The following is a 19,762-nucleotide window of genomic DNA, read 5'->3' on the forward strand; positions in this document are numbered from 1 at the left end:
CGGCTGTTTGCAAATCAGCCTGCAATACACGCGCCTATCAGCTGTGGAGGCCTTATTAGTAACTAGGTGCTCGGCACGGTGTCATGCTGCAGTTTATCCACAAGAGTGAGCAAGTGTGCCAGAGAACAGCAGCAGCAGTACATTATGGGAATTCTTCGTACTCACCAGCGCTAGATAGTGGAAATCCCCAACAGAGATAACTGTTCAGATTTGTTAGAATCTGTGAAGCATGGGGGGGATATTCAGCATTATGCATAGTAACTGCCAAGATCTACCAGATGTGATCTGATTCTGTTCTGATGAGCCATGCTGCTGGGATGTGTTTTCACTTTCTGTTTGTTGAGATTAAAGCTTGACTTGGTCCATTTTTTTTTACCAATAATCATCAATGAGAATAATAGTGAAGAATTCTAAATATTTTCTTAGGGTATTTCAGAAATTGAATTTTTTTTTCATCTTTAAATGTGTGCAAATGTAGAGACACCACTGATGTTCTTAAATGTCAGTTTGCATAAAAATGGAGAACAGAAACATGCAGTAAAGGAAGTGAAAAGAAAAATCTTTAAACAACCAGTGAGTTTATTGAACACAGGATGTGAACAGTGGCAAGAAAACACAAAATAGTACTGGGTGACACTGTCAAAACACTTTATTTATATGAGAGTACCATACAGTCAACAACGTATAATTTATAGCAGGACGAATAAAGACATGCTCTCTTTCTTTCTCTCTCTCTCTCTCTCTCTCTCTCTCACACACACACACACACACATACACATACAACCTCAAATACACAAAGGCAGCTTTTCAGGTAATGGCAACAGCTGGTGCAGACAATTATTTTTAAAAAAGTACAAAAAAAAAAACCGACTATAAAAGTGCAATTGTGCTTCTTTAAGTTGTAAAAAGTTCACATACAGAAAATAGTTTGTAATGCACATATTGGAATCTTACAAAGAACCTTAAGTAAAAAAAGAAGAAAGTAGTTGTAGTGCAATTTGTAGCTCATGAATCTTTTGTTTGTATCCTTAAAAATGTATTGTGCAATCTGAGTATACATGCATGAGTTGCATGATTAAGACAGTCCATAAGAATTGTATTTTAGTGTAATAGGATGCGGTTGTCCTGCTGCTGGAGTCTGTCAAACACACCGTATGGGATACACTGGTTCCACATCCTGTGATAAAATGAAATGAAACAAGGTAAGGAAAAAAAAAAAAAAAAGATTTGGAAAAAAATGAAGCTCTGTGATGAAATAACTCAACAGGATAGCTCACCTTAAAGTCTTCATTTTTTTACAGTTTCTCAGGCTGGCTCCCAAGCTCAGTGCTCCAACATCTGTTAGCTTGTTGTACTTTACACTGTCAAAGAGAAACAAGGCAGAGGTTAGATGTGTTTTCAGTGCATCTGTACTGTGTCTCCTGTGAACAGTCTGAGTCTATCAGAGACTACAGACCAAGAAATCTAATCATTTGCCATAAGCATATAGCATAAATGAGGAAATCACATTATATTTTGTTCATCATTTGGACATATGAACACTAATAATAAAGCCAAAACAGAAGTGCCAAACATGTGCAAGTGCAGTTCACTTTTTTTGGATACATTCTCAGTAAACATCTATTTGAAAATGCACAGTTTTGGGACCACTGTACAGGGCGTGAATTTTCAAATTAATTTTTAAATTTATATTACATTATGACCTACAGTGCCTCCTTCTTGATTTATTTTCTTGCATATTTGTCATGTATGTTTCAGATCATCAAACAAATTTTAATTTTAGACAAAGATAACCTCAGTAAATACAAAATGCAGTTTTTAAATGTGAATTTCTTTTATTAAGGGGGGAAAAAAAGCTATCTAAATCTACCTGGCTCTGTGTGAAACCTAATAACTGGTTTTGCCCCCCTTAACAGCAAGAACTGCAATCCAGTGTTTCTGATAACCAGCGGTGAGTCTTTCAGATCGCTGTGGAGGAATTTTGGCCCGCTCGTCTTTGCAGAATTGTTTAAATGGAGGATTTTCGAGCATGTATGGCCTGTTTAAGGTCATGCCAAAGTGTCAGGTTTAAGTCTGGACTCTCACTAGGCTCCTCCAAAACCTTCATTTTGTTTTGTTTGAGCCATTCAGTGGTGCACTTGCTGGTGTGTTTTGGATCATTGTCCTGCTGCATAACCCGAGTGCGCTTGAGCTTGAGGGCACAAACCGATGGCCGGACATTCTCCTTCAGGATTTTCTGGTAGAGAGCAGAATTCATGGTTCCATCAATTACAGCAAATTGTCCAGGATCTTGAAGCAGCAAAGCAACCTCGGACCATCACAGTACCACCACCATGTTTGACTGTTGGTATGATGTTCTTTTTATGAAATGCTGTGTTGGTTTTATATCAGATGTAACGGGACTCAAACCTCCCAAAAAATAAATACCTGTGACTCTCCGCCATGTGGTTTAGAACCGAAGAAGCCTTTCAGATGAGAGGTGAAATGTTTTCAAATATTTTCCTACAAGTCTTGGGGATCATCAAGATGTTTTTGTTGGCAAATGTGAGATGAGCCTTTGTGTTCTTTTTGGTCAGCAGTGGTTTTCTCCTTGTAACTCTCCCATGGATGCCATTAGATGTTATTCTGGGTTCTTTTCTGACCTCCTGGATGAGATGCTGATAAACTCTTGAAGTAATTTTGATAGGTTGGACACTCCTTGTTTGGCCTTTTGCCAAGTATTTTGTTCATTTAAGTTCATTATTTATGAGTTTCCCTATGGTTTTGATTCTCAGTTTGCTATATGTTTTGAGTCCTGTTCTTAGTAATAGTTACTGTAAATAATTCCTGTTCCCTTTGCTCTCCTTGTTTCCCCACATCCCTGTTTTACCCCTTTGTGTCCTGGTCCCTTGTCTCGGGCGTTCTGTATTTAGTTTTGCGCCCTGTGTTGTGTTACGTCTGCGTTTGTTTATCTGTTACTCACTTCCTGTTTCTGTGTCATTGAGTCCCAGCTGTGTCTCCACCTGTTCCTGATAGTCTCATTTTCCTGTGGTTTCCTCCAGTCCCTGTTGCGTCATTGTAAGCTTCCCTTGCCCCCCCCCCCCCTCTGTCTGTCTGTGTGTCTGTGTGTGTGTGTGTGTGTGTGTGTGTGTGTGGAGTGAGTCTGAAGCTCCAAAAATGACTGAGTAAACAAAGAATGTATTTTCAGAGACTGCAACTGCTATTAAGACTGTGAGGTATGCTCCTGCAGGGCTCCTGGGACAAACACCCGTTTCATTTCCATGGGTGGGAACGGCCAAGTACAGGCTTGCTCTTGCACCCATTTTGTTTCCAGCGGTGGGGGCGGCTGAGACCTGGCCCAACATTGGACACATGCCTGTTCTATGGGTGGAGGTGGCTGGGTCATCAGCCTCAAGGGATAGCAGTGGACCCTCCCAAGCAGCCCCAGTCATTGGTGGAGATGGCTGCGTGCCCTGCAGAGTGGTCCCAGTCTTCTGTCTGCAACATTTCTTCAGTCGTCACAGTCTTCAGCACCTTCAGCTACAGCATCCCATCAGTGTTTTTTGAACTCTGTTCTGTCTCATCCCCGACATCCGACTTTGGACTGTTGCTACCAGCCTTGTGCTGTCGTTTTTGTTTTTGTCATGGCTCTCGGTATTTTTGGTCTCTTTACATCCTGTTTCTGGAGTCCTATGGGGTCCTATCCTGCCTGCCACACAGCTGATTATGACATAATATGCAGATAACTGTCTCTTTGTGATGCATCTGTACTATGGTAGGGTACACTTTGGTCTGTCTATGGTTGCACTTTGATAACCAGGCTTGCTAGACTAGTCACATTGTCACTTTCATCCCTTCCTAATTCTAACTATGGAGTTATTGGTGTCTTACTGTGAGTGGAAACAAAACCAAACCCTGAGTGAAAAAGGAACTACAGTATTAAAAAAAAACAAGTGAAAACTAAGTGGAACAAATAGCTTTCAAACATGTGAGTTGAACCTTAAAGCCATGAGTCTCAAGTCTTGTGGTTAGTGCTGATACCCACACAAAACCTACACTACATGTGGACTTTGTTGGAATTTTAAATGGTAAGACCTTTGTTAAAAATAACCGTGAGACCTTTCAGTGTAATTGTTATGAGAACATAATTCTTAGGCATCAGTTCTGAATAAAATTGTGTCATCTTACTCAAGGTCAGTGAGGGAAGACATGTGTGGGAGAACAGCTGCTAAACTCTCTGCCCCTTCATCAGAAATCATGTTGCTGTAGAGACTGTAAAAAAAATAGCAACAGAGAGGGAAGTGAAATTTTGTGGGTCAACAGTATGTGCCATTTTTTAATGTTGTTCTGTAGTCATTTACTACCTTAAACAGTGCAGATTAGGCAGGTCCTTCAGTGTGGTCGTCAGCTTCTTCACACCCTCGTCTCCTATACAGTTCTGTGATAGACTGGAACCCAGAAAAATACTCAGTTAAACACACATAAAAAGTTAAAAGCTAGATTGTGTGATGTCATATGTCATGTTAATTCAAATAATTTTCTCCTTGTACCACCAAAGACAGATACTCACTTTAGAATCTCCAAAGAAGGGAGTGAGACTAATGCATTGGCCAGTTTCTCTGCACCTTTGTCCCCAATCTTACTGTTCTCTAGACTAAAGGAGGTGAAAGAAAAAGAGTGTCAGCTACTAGAAACGTCTCATAAACACAGACTAATGCCTTAAAAATAGGGACAATAGTGTATTGTATACTTACTCTAAGTGCTGTAGGTTATGCAGCCCTGGTAGGAGAATCCACAGCTTCGGAAGAGCCAGAGGACCATTATCTGGACCAAGTCTACAGGGAAAATGTATCATCATTATCATCACCAGCATCGCAATGACATTTAAATATCGTACGTCAGAGCTACTCACTCAAACTCCAGCTTGTGCAGCTCTTTAACTGCTGGTACTCCCTCCGACAGGATGGAATGCGACTCGCTGGAGCTACAATTGAATATAACACGTTTTCACCAACCAAACAAAAAGAGCTGGTATGTTGCCGTGTAAATCTGAATGTTTGTGTGTGTGTGTGTGTGTGTGTGGTGTATTACCTGTCTGATAGCCTCTTGTGAATATGTATGTTCACCAGCTTTTCCAGGTGCTCTATGTGGCACACCTGTTTAGCTTTCAGAGGGTGGATTGTGAACTTGGACACTGCCCTCTGTAGGAGACCTTCTTCACCACTGTGCTCCAGCAACTCCCAGAGGGTGATGGCATCAGCAATACATGACCTGGAGGACACGCATCAAGTGTGAAGAGCAATGACTATCGTGTCACAAAAAATCCCATACTCCCCTTTAAACATTTAAATACTGAGTATTGCACTCTAATTAAAAATGTAAAGAATTCCCAAACCTTTCATATTTGGTCTGCAGACGAGCCTAAACAGGATTATTAAACTACAATTGGACAGTCACAGTTTGGGGGAAGCGTGTAGCAAACTCAGCTGATAGCCAAACAGCTGTATGCAATCATTACCTGTATGTGTTGATGTTGTTGAGGCCAACCAGAGCTCTAAGTCCACAAATCTGGATACCAGAGTCCTCCAGGTCCAAACAGAAACTTCTGCCTTCAGTTCCACCCTGTTCGAGGGCTTTCTGAACAGTGAACACATCTGGCGGGCTGAGTTGAACTCCATGAAATGTCAGGAACTCTGGAAGATTTGCTGCCAGGTGTGTCATCAGCTGTGTCCTACCAGCATCTGTGCCACCATCATCATACGTGAAACCTGCCTCATAGACATAGTGACACGCCTCCAAGATCTGGGAGGGACTCAGGTCACCATAGGGAAGCCCTTCCAGGTGTTTTGTTACTAAAGCCTGCTTGCTGGCCACCATATCTCTGAAGGCTGTCTCTGTGTGCACATGAAGTCGCTGCAGTGCTGTCCTGTTGTGGAACAAGAGGCCAACTGCAAATTGCTGAGTGAGCTCCAGCTCCTCCCTCTGAGGTCGCCGACGGGTTTTCCCTCCAGACTGGAAAGGGAGGGTCTGGAGAAAGGATCGGTCTGATACATTCCTGGAGAAAAACCAAAAGAAAATGAGTCAGGGAGATTAAAAGAAAGTGAAAGAGAAAATATACTACAAGTGGAAAAGAAAAGTCTCTTTCATTTTTAATCTAACAGCATACTAAACAGCACATATTATGAAATCTTAAAAGCATTTTTTCCCAATTCTTTTTAGCCCCACTATTCTCTGATGAAGCTGTAAACGGCTTATTTTTACCTCGACAAAGCCAAATGAACTGCTGCCATGTAACTCTGAAGGAAAGGGTTGGCCCACAAGAGGATATGGTCATTTTGGTGCTCAGCTATTTCAGTGGTGGTCCTCTCGCTGTTTTCACTCTTATTTTCTGTCTCTCCAACTTCTGCCTCATTTTGTCCTCCCTCCTTGTCACCACTTGAAAGGTCCGGACTTGTTCTCAGGAGATGAGAGAGCAAGAGCCCTGTCCTCAGGCCAAACGCCTTGACTTTGGCAGATATAGCCTGTCCGGTAGGAAGGCTGGAAGAGTTGGCTTTGACCCCTTCCCAGGCCAAAGAGCTCAGCTGAGCCAGCAACTCTTTGTCCTCTGTTCTAGCATCTCCACCAACACTCTTGAGATCCTGATCCCCTTTATCTTGTGCTTGTGCCTCCCTTTCTTGTGCTCTCCTTGCTTTTTGGGTGCGAGAGGAAGTGTGCGTCTGTGTTCTGGACTTCGTCTGATTATTTTTCCGACACGTTTTCACCTGAGAATTATCTGAAATTTGTGTCTCACTGTCTTTTAAACATTGTGCTTGGGCTTCAGTGTGTGAGGGTGTGCTCCTGCTGTCTTTCTCCAGTTTCAGACACAGCACCTGATGACAGAGCCCAGTTAAAGTTCTTGGTAGGACCTCCAAACTTCTGGACTGCTCTAAAATCGAGCACACCAGCTGACATAGTCCAGGGTTCCAGCAGAGGAGATTCAGGTAGCTGATGCTTTTTAAGCTGTCCAGAGCTGATGCTCTGAGACCAGGCTCTGTGAAGTACTGGGACAAATATGTTTCCACATTTGCTGGAGTAAACCCACACATTTCCAGAAGGCTGTCTGTACGCCTGAGTAGCTGGCTGGCAGTGCCTCGTGGCCGGGTGGAGAGAAGAAGAGTGCAGCCTGGGAGCAGGACCCTTTGAAGGATGGCAGAGTACAACTGCCTTACTGTGAAAGTCTTTGTCTTGCTGTCTTTTTGCAATGAAGTTATTAGGTCTTTTTCCTGAGTTTGAAGTAGAGTTTCATAGTTCCTTAACTCGTCAAAACCATCAAAAATGATGAGCACACGTTTAGGGGCTGCAAGGACTTGAGCATACACTGCTTCTGGGTCCGTGCAGGATGGGGCAGAGGAGGAGAGGTTGAGTAGGAGTGTCTGAAGGCTGTAGGTCGGCTCTGTTATACTGAGTTTTTTGCCATTTAATAGGAAGACAAAGTCAAACTGAGGGATGCAGTCTCTGGACCAATCAAGACACAGTTTCTTAATCAGAGTTGTTTTTCCCATCCCAGCATTGCCAAAGAGCAAAATGTACTGTCTGGATTTGTCTCCATTTGCACCATCAAAGATCTGAGTGGGAAAAGATAAGCAGGCAATCAGTTTATCAGAGTTTTGTCCTGTTTCACTGCTCATTTAATCTGTCCAGTAAAAGTGACTATCTTACCTGACTTAGTGACAGCATGGTGTTTTGCCGATCTGTATCTCCCTTGATGACTAGTTCTTTGTCCAGGCATTTGTTGGTGTTTTTTCCCAAGCGAAGTACCTCTCTCTGACTCACATGAACATCCACATAATGAGAAGACAGACTGAGGCCCGCTTCTATATCCTGGCAAGTTTGACTCATGTGGGTTTTGGCTTCCTGAATGTGGTCCTTAACAACCTCTAAAGAAGAAACACAAGTGAGTACCAAGCTGCTTCTCTGTAAACCATTGCATAGTCAGGTAATTGTTGCAGACAAAGTAAGGAGAGATCCTTAAACGCATCTGGTAACTTACGTGGAATATCAAGGACCTTGGGAGACTGCGGAAGAGGAGATTCCTTACATGGGGAAATTTCTGAAATGGAACAAATCATGGAGTTTGTCACATGGCAGAAACTCTGCACGGTAATGTACCCACAAGGAGGAAGGTTTGAGACAAACACTGGTGCTCACCATTGCTTGGGGAGACGGGTGAGGTACAAGGGGGAGACATGGCTTTGCTAGCTCTGTCCGACAGGGAGCCCAGTGGGGACGAACTCATTTGGACTGGAGCTACCGCGCCATCAACTGCAAACACAAGAAAGGAAAACTGAAGTGACTGCATCCGCACACAAACACAACAGACAGTACACGGACTGGTTTCCATGTCATCTCTTAAAAGACAGAACCAAAACTGTAATGCGGAACAATAAATAGCACGGCACTGCCAGAGCGCGTGCACACGCGCGCGCACACACACAAAGAAAATAATTCACTTTTTCTTTTTGTGCTCACCCGGGGATAGTGGTGGCAGCTGGCATTTGGAGGGTGGTGACACAGTAGGAACTGCATTAGAAACAATGGTTAGATTATGTGCTGCTTATACAGGATGTGAAAAATAGTGAGTACACATTAAATGGTTAAAAATATCACATGAAAAACACAACCACAAATAGAAAGGAAACAGGAATGGAAAATAAATAGAGATTTTAAAAAAAAATCTGGAAGAAGCTCAGGGTGTAGTACTGCGTTTAGAAGGATCTTGAAATCTTCTTGAGATTTAGGCAACTTTTTTTCTCCATTATTGTAAACACATATGAGATGATTGTGTTACGGGTATATGATTGCTAATCACAGCTGTAGCTAAACCAAACTTTTTTAGAAGAAGCTTAATGATCAGATTTCCAGGACAACTAAAACTGTACATCAGCTCATTTCCTCTACCAAGCCACAGTGTCAATAAACTCATAACACCTTAAGTACACAGAAAACACAGATGACTCTTTGCATGTGAATACTTATCTCACCTAATATATATGTAGGTGTAGCAGCGCTGTTGGGGAGTGGAAACCTAATGACAGGAGGAGGAGACAGCTGGACGCGATATTCTGCAGTGTCAGGGATAGCGATCAGCTGAATGGGAATTGCAGAGCCTGCTTGGGACGGGTAGACGTACAGGATTCTTGGTGAAGTGGTGGTGAGTGCTGGTAATGTCTCTGCTGGACTCGGCCCTGATGTGGGATCAGTTTCTGCAAAACAACCGCAATTGGCATCATTTTCTGGGAACTGGTTTAGTCAGCCTTGAGAGTTATCAAGAAGGGTTTCGGAATAATGAAAACAAACTGGAACATTTGTTTTCCAAGCAACAACAAGTGATTTAGCTCTCTCGCACTATTCACTTCCTATTGAAAGTTATTTCTTAGACTACTCTGTGTCGCTTCCCTACTTCGTCTAATATGTATTGTTACCAAATTACTGGGTAACAATATAATGTTAAACTTCACATCAAGTATGACCACAAATCCTTACCCTAATATGGGGAGCATACAGTAGGTCTTTTGCTCTAAACGATCACTTTCTTCTCCGTAGCTCAACAAATTGGAAATAACATTTAACCCCCGCCATCCCTCAAAAGTACACTGCTCCGTCATTTCTCTTATCTCCTGTGCAAACTCATGTCAGGCAACTGTTGTGCAAGTGTGCATGAAAAGGCACATCTTTTTTATTTTATACACCAATTTTACCAATAACTGAAGAACTGAAGTGCAACACACGTCTTAATTGTTTGATTAGTAACTGTAGTAATACATTACGTGCATTTCTTTGCAGTGGTGCGGACATGTACTTGGAACCATTTGAAGGCCATGCATTTCAACTTTGAATTTGTTCATTGCTTTGTAGCTGTTCCAATAAATCTGCTCACTGATCAGCAGCTGGTGAAGTAAATGACAACACCTACTTGGGAGTTTTCATCACATGGAGAAATAAACTGGATAGCTAAAAAGTGCCAAACTCATGTGGAGGAAGTTGAGTGAGCTGTGAGCTCTTCTTGAAATTCATCAATGTAACCTCTCAACTCACAGTTTCAAGATTTTAACTTCCTGTTTCTTAATCTGCAATCTGAAGCTGCAAACTAGCCGATTCAAGCATACAGTAGATAGCCAGTACCCCTTAACCATAAGTCTAATTCACTGAAACCTCATGGTAATTAACTCATTTGTAAAAAGTCACTCACGAGAATGGACTGGGAGTGACTCTTTTTGTGCTAGCATTTTATATTGGTGTGCAGAAGAAATTCAGGTGATATTTGCAATATCATTGTTTAATATATTACTTTTACAACCCATATTTTGCTGACACACCCAAACGACAACCCAGCGATATCAAGACAATCCTAGTGATCCTCTTCCAACCCCTGCCCTTCAGCTCAAACTCAGTGTCACTCACAGCGCCTTAAGTTTAAAGCTCCGAACTGTTGCCTCGAAATTGGCTTTAATTTTCAGAACTCACCTTGATCAACATCTGGCTCAGCCTGTGCCTTTTTGGGTTTCGGTTGACCTGCAAGAGTTCAAGAACCAACATTACAACGTGACAGTCACAACCTTACTGTGGAGATTTTTTCCTGTTTTAAAGACATATCCTTTTTCCTAGCGGGTTTTAGTTCTTTAACTATGACTGCCAAGGGATCTCATAATATACCGATATGAATGGAAACCAAAAACTGAACATGATTTGAAAAGTGATGACGTGTAGTGTCAAGTACTATCCTCGCCTGTTTTGAAGCTATATGAACCTGGACTCTGGAGTATTATGGCTGACTATAAAATTGATAAATAGGTGAATGATAAAACTTCACAGGCTGATGGCTGATGGCAGACAATCAGAAGAGGAGTCTGGATTATTTACCTGGTGCTTTTGACCTTTTTGCTCTGGAGTTCTCATCACGTTGGGAAACTGGAGAAGAAAAAAATGTAAACAATCCTTTAAACAATCAAGTGAAACTCACAAATTAGTCCTAATATTCTAAAATTAAGTTTTATATGAAAAAAATATGCTAGTACAGCAGAGAAGCAGCTGTTCTTGGTGTAGTTATGGGCCAGTTATTACCTCTCTGTCTTTTTCTCCTCCTTGGTGTTTCGCTTATTGCTTGGGCTTCCTGTATCCGCTCATGCTCGTTGGGGCTGGGTACCTCAGTTGCCATGGGAAGGTCATCTGAAGTCCATGGAAAAGGAACTAAAAGAGTCAGGGTGGCAGTTAGTGGACACACTTACCAAAAATAGTTTTTACTGTCATAACAGTTTACTACTGACCATTAAAACCTGCATAAATAACATAAATATTCTCTAAATTTTTGAACTGTTCTTTTAATGTTACATAAAATTATGAGCCTGCTCATAACATTGTTGGTTACTAATTGTTACAGGAAAAAAAAAGTGACATTTATGTTATTTCTAGATTTGTAAGCAGCATTCCTGAATCCAGATAGGTTTGTTCTGTATATTAACAAACTGCAACACTTGTGCAGATACATTTTGCACATTCACAGAGGCTGCTTTGTGGACATGGCTTAACTTTAAATGCCTGTCATTCTAAATATTCAAATAAGGAAGTGGCATGAAGAGTGGAACTGTGGCTGTGACAGTGGAAAAAAATACAATTGTGTTTTGTTGTATTTATGTATACTTCCTCATTGCTTGAGGTGGAGAAAACAGCACTGGTGTATTTCTACAATTAGATTACCACATGTGATTATACCACCTGGGCTCATGTAATATATATAGGAGTTGTGCTCATATTGGCTGGTTATAATAACCCAGCTTCCAGAAACGCTAGATCTGAATCAAGCATCCCATTCATCCATTCCCAGTCCCTACAGTCCTACCCATAGGACTGAATGGAGGTTTGAGGCGGAAGTGCCCATTTTAATGGAGGTAGTTTTAATGCTATCGCTGACTGTTGCTTGTAGTCTAGAGAATCTGCATGAATTTCAGTTCAGTATTTGACCAAATGATTATGACTAAATGATTACGCTACCGTGATGTTGAGCTTTGAACTTTTAAATGAAAATGTATTGAAATCACAGTGACCTCAACCGTGGAAACCAAATCAGTCCTGTGACTGAAATACTGAAATTCCCTCCCCCATGTTCATTCACATGTCTTTATCACTGCCATGCCCTTTGTTTTTTTCTGTTCTTTTCTCATGTTTTCTAGTGTTTTTCTGTCTTCTGCTCCACTGCCAATATTTGTTTTTTGTGTTTTTCAATTGTGCCACTTCCTGTTTGTATTCATTTATTTGTTTCTGGTTGTTTTACTTCTTTTATTTTTTTTCCCCCTGTGACCGTCTGTCAGAATAACTAGTTCCACCTGTACCCTGTACATTCCCTATCATGAAAAGTAGTCCTGTTTATTAATTGTCTGTATGTTCTTTTACTTTTCTTTGACCCAACCTGTGTTCCTTTCATGTGGTCCCTGCTTGTGGGATCCTTATCGGCTTGTGTGCTGTTTGGTTTTTGCTTCTTTTTGATGTTTTTTTTTTTTTGTAAACTTAAACTTTAGTTGTTGCACTTGCCTTTATATGACTGTCTTTCACTTTTTTATGTTATGTGGGCCGCAGGGTCAAATTTTATATTTGTCCATTTTGTATGCAAACTAACAAGAGGAGATTCTTACTGCTGTCGTTGGGTTCATCCTCACGACCTAACCAGGCCAAGAGGGCATCGGGATCTAAAAATGTGCAGGGGTAATTAGACAATAGATTACCTTCACATACATATAAGACATCTAATAGACCATTATTATGTCTGTTTTTACATACAGTACACTATACACAAGTAAACACATGTGGACGTTTGGTTGTCACTTACCCAGCATTTCATCATTTATGTCTTCTGGCAAAACCTCTGAAAAACAAATAATACCCTCATCAGACCAACCCAAACTTATTGTTTCCCACTTTCATTCAAATCTTTCATTGCATAATTAAAATTTCACAGTTTCAGCAGCTATTTTTCAGGGGTGTCTCCAAGACTTCTTTAACAGGATGACAGTGTTATTATCAGCAACAGCTGTTATCATTATAAAAAGTGCAGTGCTGCACAAGAGCCTGTAAGTGTGTTTCTATATTTAATAAGCATTTTGTAAGATCATGAAACAAGTATTTATGTAAGGAAAAATCATAGTCTTTAAATAACCGCACAAAGGCTTCAGCTTCAATACTTAAAGAACATAAAGTCGAGGTATTCATTATGCAGCGTAATTAATTTTTAAGGTCAGATCGTAATTATTGATTCATTAATATGTGCATTAATTTAATGTTGCAGCTGGATATGATTTTAATGACTTATATACTGCTGGGTAGCTGTATATATAATGAATGTCTGTAAAATTCTGACCACAACTGTATATGTTTTTTTTTTTTTTATATCTTAACCCTTGAAAGAAGCACCAACAATATTCTGTGTGACTGCTTCTATATAATCAATGTATTGTTTATATCACCATAGCCTCAACACATAATTCATGTTTAATTCTCTCTGCAGAAATCAAAGTTGCAGCAATACAAACCTAGACCCAGTAGGTCTTCTAAGTACAAACGGGGTAAGGTGGAATCCTGATCCACTTCCAGCATTTTGGCATCTAAAAATACACACAGGGAGAGAAATCAAATATCCTGGATAGTTTAACATTATGTAACATAATTATGTCAGACTTATAAAAAGACTTTTTTGTTTTAGGTTACAGAGGCTTTAGCTACCAGCATATATTCAGTTCATCCTTGAGTCCAAGGGGATGCCTTTGTAAAATTTCTGGAAAGGTATTCCAATCATAATGTGATCACAATAATGGGCCTAAAAAAAAATACCTGTCATGATAAAAGCATGAGTGATGGGAGAAAACACAAGAGGATTCCATTATGTCATTCCGTCAATGTGGAAAGAAAGAAAAACTGTCATGATACACTTCAGTGCTTACACACAGTGGGTCTTTGGTTAGCACCTTGACTTTATCATTGTATGGCTAACTGCTCAAATGGTGGGTACAAATGTGTACTTGAAAGAAGAAAAAAAAACCAAGCAGTAAATTTTAAATGTGTGACTGGCACCTTCACAAACAAACAAACAAACAAATATGCATTGATCGCACACAAAATAACAAAATGCTTCCTGGAACTTGGCACCATGTTGTCTGCACAACTAGAATAGCAAGACCATATTAAACAAACATGAGAAAAGCTACAACAACCTGAACGCGTAAAATTCTTTGTCCCTGCTGCAAGTGCAGTCCCACCCTACATGGCTGCCCACTAACACGGAGACCATCTAACCTTACATAATAAGTGATTTTGAGCTGTTAATATACTTCAGTTGTGTAGAAATCCCCCAAATCCCCAGCTGAACTTACTTTCCCTTACAACAACTTTTCATCTGTTATTTTCGCGCACCATTTTACACGTGGGGGTCTGTAATGGTGGGGACATTTTAAAACCATAATTTTGGTGATGAATCAGGTGATCAATTAGAAAAATTCAATCAAAACAAACTTAAAATAATTAAAGTGACTCACGTCTATTAAAGAAAAAAAAAAAAAAAAAAAAAAGAGAGATTTGATTCCCGCGAAAACTTATTACTACTTTCCTGCGCACTTTGGATCACTGCGCCCACCCTGCCCCACCGCAGCAACTCTTAGGATAATTTTCCTACCTGTCGAGGCTCACTGGATGATGCTCAGGTCGGCTATACTCCCTGATGTATATTGTCTGAGTCATAAACCGCCGCTGCATATATCCTCAGTTGACCCACACACTTGTGCGCAGTTTGCTGTGGTAAACTCTGCTTTTACTTTCACTTTGCCTAATATACGCTACCAAACCGCGTCTGGGAGGTTAGGTTTGCAAAGCGGAGGGTTGGCATTCTGCTTTTGGTTTAGCTCTGGCTTAACAAGAAGAAGAAGAAAAAAAGAAAAACGAAGAAAAACTTTAAGGCTCTAACATCACACCATAATTATTATGAATTGTTATGAGGAAAGGTTATAAAGCAAATAGGTACTGTACATAATAGCCATCACAACATCCTCAAATATGACAGAGAAGTAACTTTTAAAGGTGGATTTTTTTCAGTTATATTGCCTTTATTTCTCACTCATTCATCACTGATGTGTGTGTGTGTTGCAAGTTTTAAGCTAACTGTACTTGACCTCAAATCTAAAACTTCCCCTTGCACATGTCAACAGCCATCAGTAGCTCCCAAGCTGTGGGCATGGCTCAGTTTTTACTTTAATCTGTTATTGCTTAAATTTCCTTTTTCATCATCATCTAAAGATATTATGCTACTATTTTCCTACATCTATGATATTTTTCTACACATGCTAAATACTATATGTTCATTGTTTGGCTTTTGGGAATCGCAGTGAGGTGCTTTTAGTTGCTCTGTTTCAGCTCCTTAAAGCAACTGAAAAACAGCATCAGCGGTGAATGGAATGGGCAAGGAAATGGGGGTAAACGTTATCTACAGAGTGGAAAGCACCTGCTCTATTTTTCTGCCCCTGCCAGTCAGATGAATCACATGGATTGTGCCCCGTTGCCAACAACAGTTACATCAGGCTCATACCATTGATACCAGTTTCTCCACATAGTTACATAATGAAATGCGAAAGGTGGGTTAGTTTTACAGAAAGTTGCATCTCTGTAATTATTATGTTGCTCTGATGTTCACTGATTTCCTTGAAACTTGATTTTACTGTAACAAGTCATCCAACAGGGTTTTCATGCAAAAAAAAAAAAAAGAGTCACCACAAAACTATGAAAATAGATTCATAACTCACACAGGATGAGTGGCATCAATACACACAAACATATTTCACACAGCGGAGGTTGGGAAGGTTGTGGGCAAAGACAAAGAGAGGGGTGGAGGAATTAAATTCCTTTAAAAAAAAAAAATCGTTTGGTAGTGGGTTGAGCAGGTGACCCACATACCAAAAGGCTATTGCAGGAGCCCAGGTTCAATTGTTCCCAGGTCATTTCCTGTATGCCACACCCCCTGCTCTTTGTCCCTCTGCCATCATAACAAATAATAAATGCCAAAACATTTCTAATAAGCCACAAAGGATAGGTCCTTTTTCTCTCTTTGCAGATTTGTGTTCTGTGGTAGACTGCATATGAACAAAAGATATGATCTTTCCATTCATTTGGAAGCTGTATGAATAACAGAACAAAGGAATAACCTAGTCTTTAACTCGGTGGACATATAACACAGAAAGTTATGAAACCAAAGCTCCACCCTTGTAACTGACTCATGGCAGTAACTTCTACATGGGTAAAGATTACTAGAAACAGGTCTGCCAAACCCTTCCACACACTGATTATAGGTTACCACAGCAAAGTTAATTATACATGTTAATTATATTAGTGCTCAGTCTGCCTTAACGTTCATAACGAAAGATTTCTGTTTGCTTCTTCAGGTTAACTGAAGACTTAAAATAACAGAAAAAAATGTGACGTGGTGGAGAAGCCTACTGTGGAAAGAGCAGCTATAAATCTATGCAAGCAAGTATTTTAATTGTAATGATCTAATTGTAATCAATTAAAGGCAGTCTATATCACAGCCTACTAGCTTTAGGCTGCAAGTTTACAACCTCCACATTACTGTAAAAATGCCCTTGAGAAGAATATACGGTGCCATGTAAAAGTATATGCCCCCTTCTTGATTTCTTGGTTTGTCGCACATTTGTTAAACTTAAATGTTTCAGATCATCAAAGAAATTTTAATCTTAGACAATGATAATACATTAACTAAGGGAAAAAAGTTATCCAAACCCAACTGGCCCTATGTGAAAAAAGTATTTGCCCCCTAAACCTGATACCGTACCTGGCTCCATTGGCGCCATTGCAAACTGGCTTTCACATCTGAATTTTGGCCCACTCTTTTTTGTAGATTTATTTTAATCCAGCCCCATTGGAGGGCCTTTAAGCATGAAGGGTCTGTTTAAGGTCCTGCAGACTCAGCCACTCTTTAATGGTAGTTCTTCAGATGTTGGGTTCTTTTGTGACCTCTGGGATGAGCTGGAAATGCAGTCCCTGTGCTCCTGGGAAGGTTCTCCACTATTTCAAGTCTTTTCCATCTGTGGATAATGGCTCGCACCGTGGTTTTCTGGAGTCCCAAAGCCTTACCTTTATAGACTGATAGATGTCAGTGACTTCTTTTCTGTTCTTGAGTTGCTTTAGCTCGTGGAACGATGTGTTGTTTTGTGCGATCTTTTAGCCTACATCACTTCGTCAGGTAGGTTCTGTTTAAGTGACTTCCTTTACTGAATTTTCACATTACTACACATTTGTTTGATGCTCTGAAAACATTCAATTGTGACAAATATAAGGGGAAAAAAAACGTGAAATCCGGAAGGGGTGAAAAACCCTTTCATAAGACAGGTCAGAGCGTTTTTTTTTTTCTTGTTTTTGTTTTCTTTTAGGGGGGGGGGGGGGGAATTTGGAAAATGGGTGTTAACACAGCCTATTTTTAATCCACATCCAAATACCAGTCAAAATGAAACTGAAAGTAAGCCCACGCCTTACCCACACAATCCTGTCTTGGCAGGAATGAAGCCAAAATAAAGCCATGAGCCAAACCTGTATTAGTGCCTACAAAGCAGCAGTGTTTTCCAGAACCCCATGTAAATGATAAATTACAGAAGGAACAGCAAAGTAAAGCAGAAGTCAGTGAAATATATACAACATTTATAAATAAACGAATATGCTACATTTAAAGAGGACCATGATATGAGCCACAACTTACCACAGTGTGAATCTATATCCTCACGGAGGTCTGTTACTCTGTTTGTGCTGCATGCTGCAGTTCCATATCCAGTCTTGTAAATATTTTCTGTAAGCCCTGCAGTCATGTTAGAATCTGCGCTGGAACAAAACGAACTGTCTTGTCCTGTAACTGGAGGGTCTTTTGGTGTAAATGAGGAACTCAAATGTGGAAAGATAAATTGTGGGAGCCCAGAACCTGCACTACATTGTGCATCTGCAGTCAGACGAAGGAGGTCATCTGTTGTTTCTACTGTCCTCTCACCTGGCCACCAAGCATCCAGGAAGTCATCCATATTGTCCGTGGTGTTGTTGTTTGAGCCTGCTGCCGCACCGACCTCAACAGGTGAAGCATTTCTTCCTTCTCCAAATGTTTGGAAGTGATCCATGTTGATTCTAGGTGTTGGCACATCATCATATGTGGGGAAATAAAACTCTTCAGGTGTGTCAGCAGCTTTCTCAGCATCCAGCGTGAAGCTTGAATTAAAGTTCCCGGCACACGCATCGAGTGTCCTGCAAGCGGCTGCAAGCTCTGTTTCCTCTTCCATATCCAGAATGGAGCATTGTGCTTCGCTGTGTGTCACTGTGTTTTCACTTGTTGAATATCCACTTGTGTTACAGGGAACCAGAGGCATCAACATCCTCCTTCCTTTATCCCAGTGCTGCCAGAGAGGTACAGCAATCCGCCTAGCAGCCTCTTCAATCTGTTCTAACCACTCCCTCTCATCATCCAAATTCCCCTGACTTACCCTTTCACTATCGCTTACAAGCTTCTGCATTGAATCTGCACTCATCAGCAGTTCAGTTATTTCATCATTTAATGTAAGACTGCAATCAAACACTGTTTGTACAGGGTAGACCTTTTGATTTTGGTAGTGTTTGTCCACCGCTGCCCCATCCTCCAATTCCTGAATTAGTTTATTCCTGTAAATAACTTGATCTCCATTTAATGAGTAAAACTGTGGGCCCGATCTTGAGCTGTAATATTCATCCATTGATGGGACAAACTCCAATCCTGCCAGCTCGTAGAAAGCAGAGGCAGACTGCGATCCACCTTGCATCACATGACTGAGAGGTCCTTGGCTGAGGTGCTGGTGGTGGGTGATGGATCCTTGAGAATCAAATACGTCTTCCGGCTCATCACATCCTGGTATACACGCCGATTCCCCGAGAACCAGTTCAGGTGTGACCCCGTCCGTGAATCGATGCAGACTGAAGCTCTTGCAGTAGGCCTCTGAGATGATCCGCTCCTCCACCAAACCCTCCAGCAGGGCTCGGATCTCGGCAGGTGAGGCCCAAGTCAGAGCCGAGCGTACTTCGTCCAGAACCTCCTCAAACTGAGTCATGATGACAGAGCTGGCTCCCACGGCATTGAGGATCAGCAAACGAGACACCAAGTATTAAAGTTATTTGGCTTTACTGTTTTTTTAAAGGGACTCAATGATTTTATCCTGGAGGCGGTCTCATGAATGGTAGGAGGTGTTATTTCCTGAAGCCAGAAATGTCATTATTAGTATCATAAGGAAGTGAAGTCCCATCATGCTTACGCAGGGGGAGAGTTTGATAGAAGACATCATGCCAGTCTCGAACTTTCATCATCACACACTTCATATTAAAACAAATCAGCTTTGTTTTTTGTTTTAGCGTCTTTATTATTTTGGATGACTTTGATCTCATAGCAGTCATGTTTTCCCTCTTTATCGCAAACAGAAAGCATCAACATAATATTGAATGCAGTTCCACTCTGCACACTTTCTTCTGAGAGCTGCTTTTCAGCGCAATCACACACTACTTACGGGAATCAGCTCATAAATGGATTTGCAACAAATTCTCACATGCATTTTTTTTTTTTTTTCACAGTTACTCTAAATCAAATTCCATTTTGATGATGACTGTTTCACTGATTGTATTCTTTGGGAAACATATTATAATCACCAAGACTGCACATTTGTTGACTGCTCTCACCACTTTTCTTTTAAGCTCACAA

General features: G+C 40.8%; 1 protein-coding gene across 2 annotated transcripts; it reads right to left on the bottom strand.

The window, feature by feature from the left end:
• Positions 1–632: 632 nt before the first annotated feature.
• Positions 633–18,804, bottom strand: ciita (class II, major histocompatibility complex, transactivator). 2 transcript variants are annotated; one of them, XM_030734971.1, is made up of 22 exons: positions 17,759–18,804; positions 13,539–13,610; positions 12,839–12,874; positions 12,645–12,698; positions 11,080–11,205; positions 10,879–10,926; positions 10,483–10,530; positions 9,000–9,221; positions 8,488–8,538; positions 8,167–8,280; positions 8,009–8,068; positions 7,678–7,895; positions 6,241–7,583; positions 5,498–6,034; positions 5,071–5,250; positions 4,892–4,963; positions 4,734–4,814; positions 4,550–4,633; positions 4,344–4,427; positions 4,168–4,251; positions 1,278–1,361; positions 633–1,177 (listed from the first exon to the last, which is right to left on the bottom strand). In XM_030734971.1, the coding sequence occupies exons 1-22, from the start codon at positions 18,768–18,770 to the stop codon at positions 1,102–1,104; spliced, it is 4,686 nt and encodes a 1,561-aa protein (XP_030590831.1). In that variant the 5' UTR covers positions 18,771–18,804; the 3' UTR covers positions 633–1,101. The 2 variants fall into 2 exon arrangements, with proteins under 2 accessions (XP_030590831.1, XP_030590832.1); XM_030734972.1 differs by lacking the exon at positions 17,759–18,804 and adding an exon at positions 14,675–14,814.
• Positions 18,805–19,762: the final 958 nt, after the last annotated feature.

Source organism: Archocentrus centrarchus, chromosome 8 (genome assembly GCF_007364275.1).
Source record: "Archocentrus centrarchus isolate MPI-CPG fArcCen1 chromosome 8, fArcCen1, whole genome shotgun sequence".
Classification (NCBI taxonomy): domain Eukaryota; kingdom Metazoa; phylum Chordata; class Actinopteri; order Cichliformes; family Cichlidae; genus Archocentrus; species Archocentrus centrarchus.

Bases quoted from the DNA above. Each gene is read 5' to 3' on its own strand.
- ciita (XM_030734971.1), bottom strand. From the start codon at position 18,770: ATGGATGAATATTACAGCTCAAGATCGGGCCCACAGTTTTACTCATTA. The intron at 12,699-12,838 runs GTAAGTGACAAC...GCACATTTTTAG, and splicing joins CATAAATGATGAAATGCTGG to ATCCCGATGCCCTCTTGGCC. The intron at 5,251-5,497 runs GTAATGATTGCA...CGTGTCCTCCAG, and splicing joins AACAACATCAACACATACAG to GTCATGTATTGCTGATGCCA.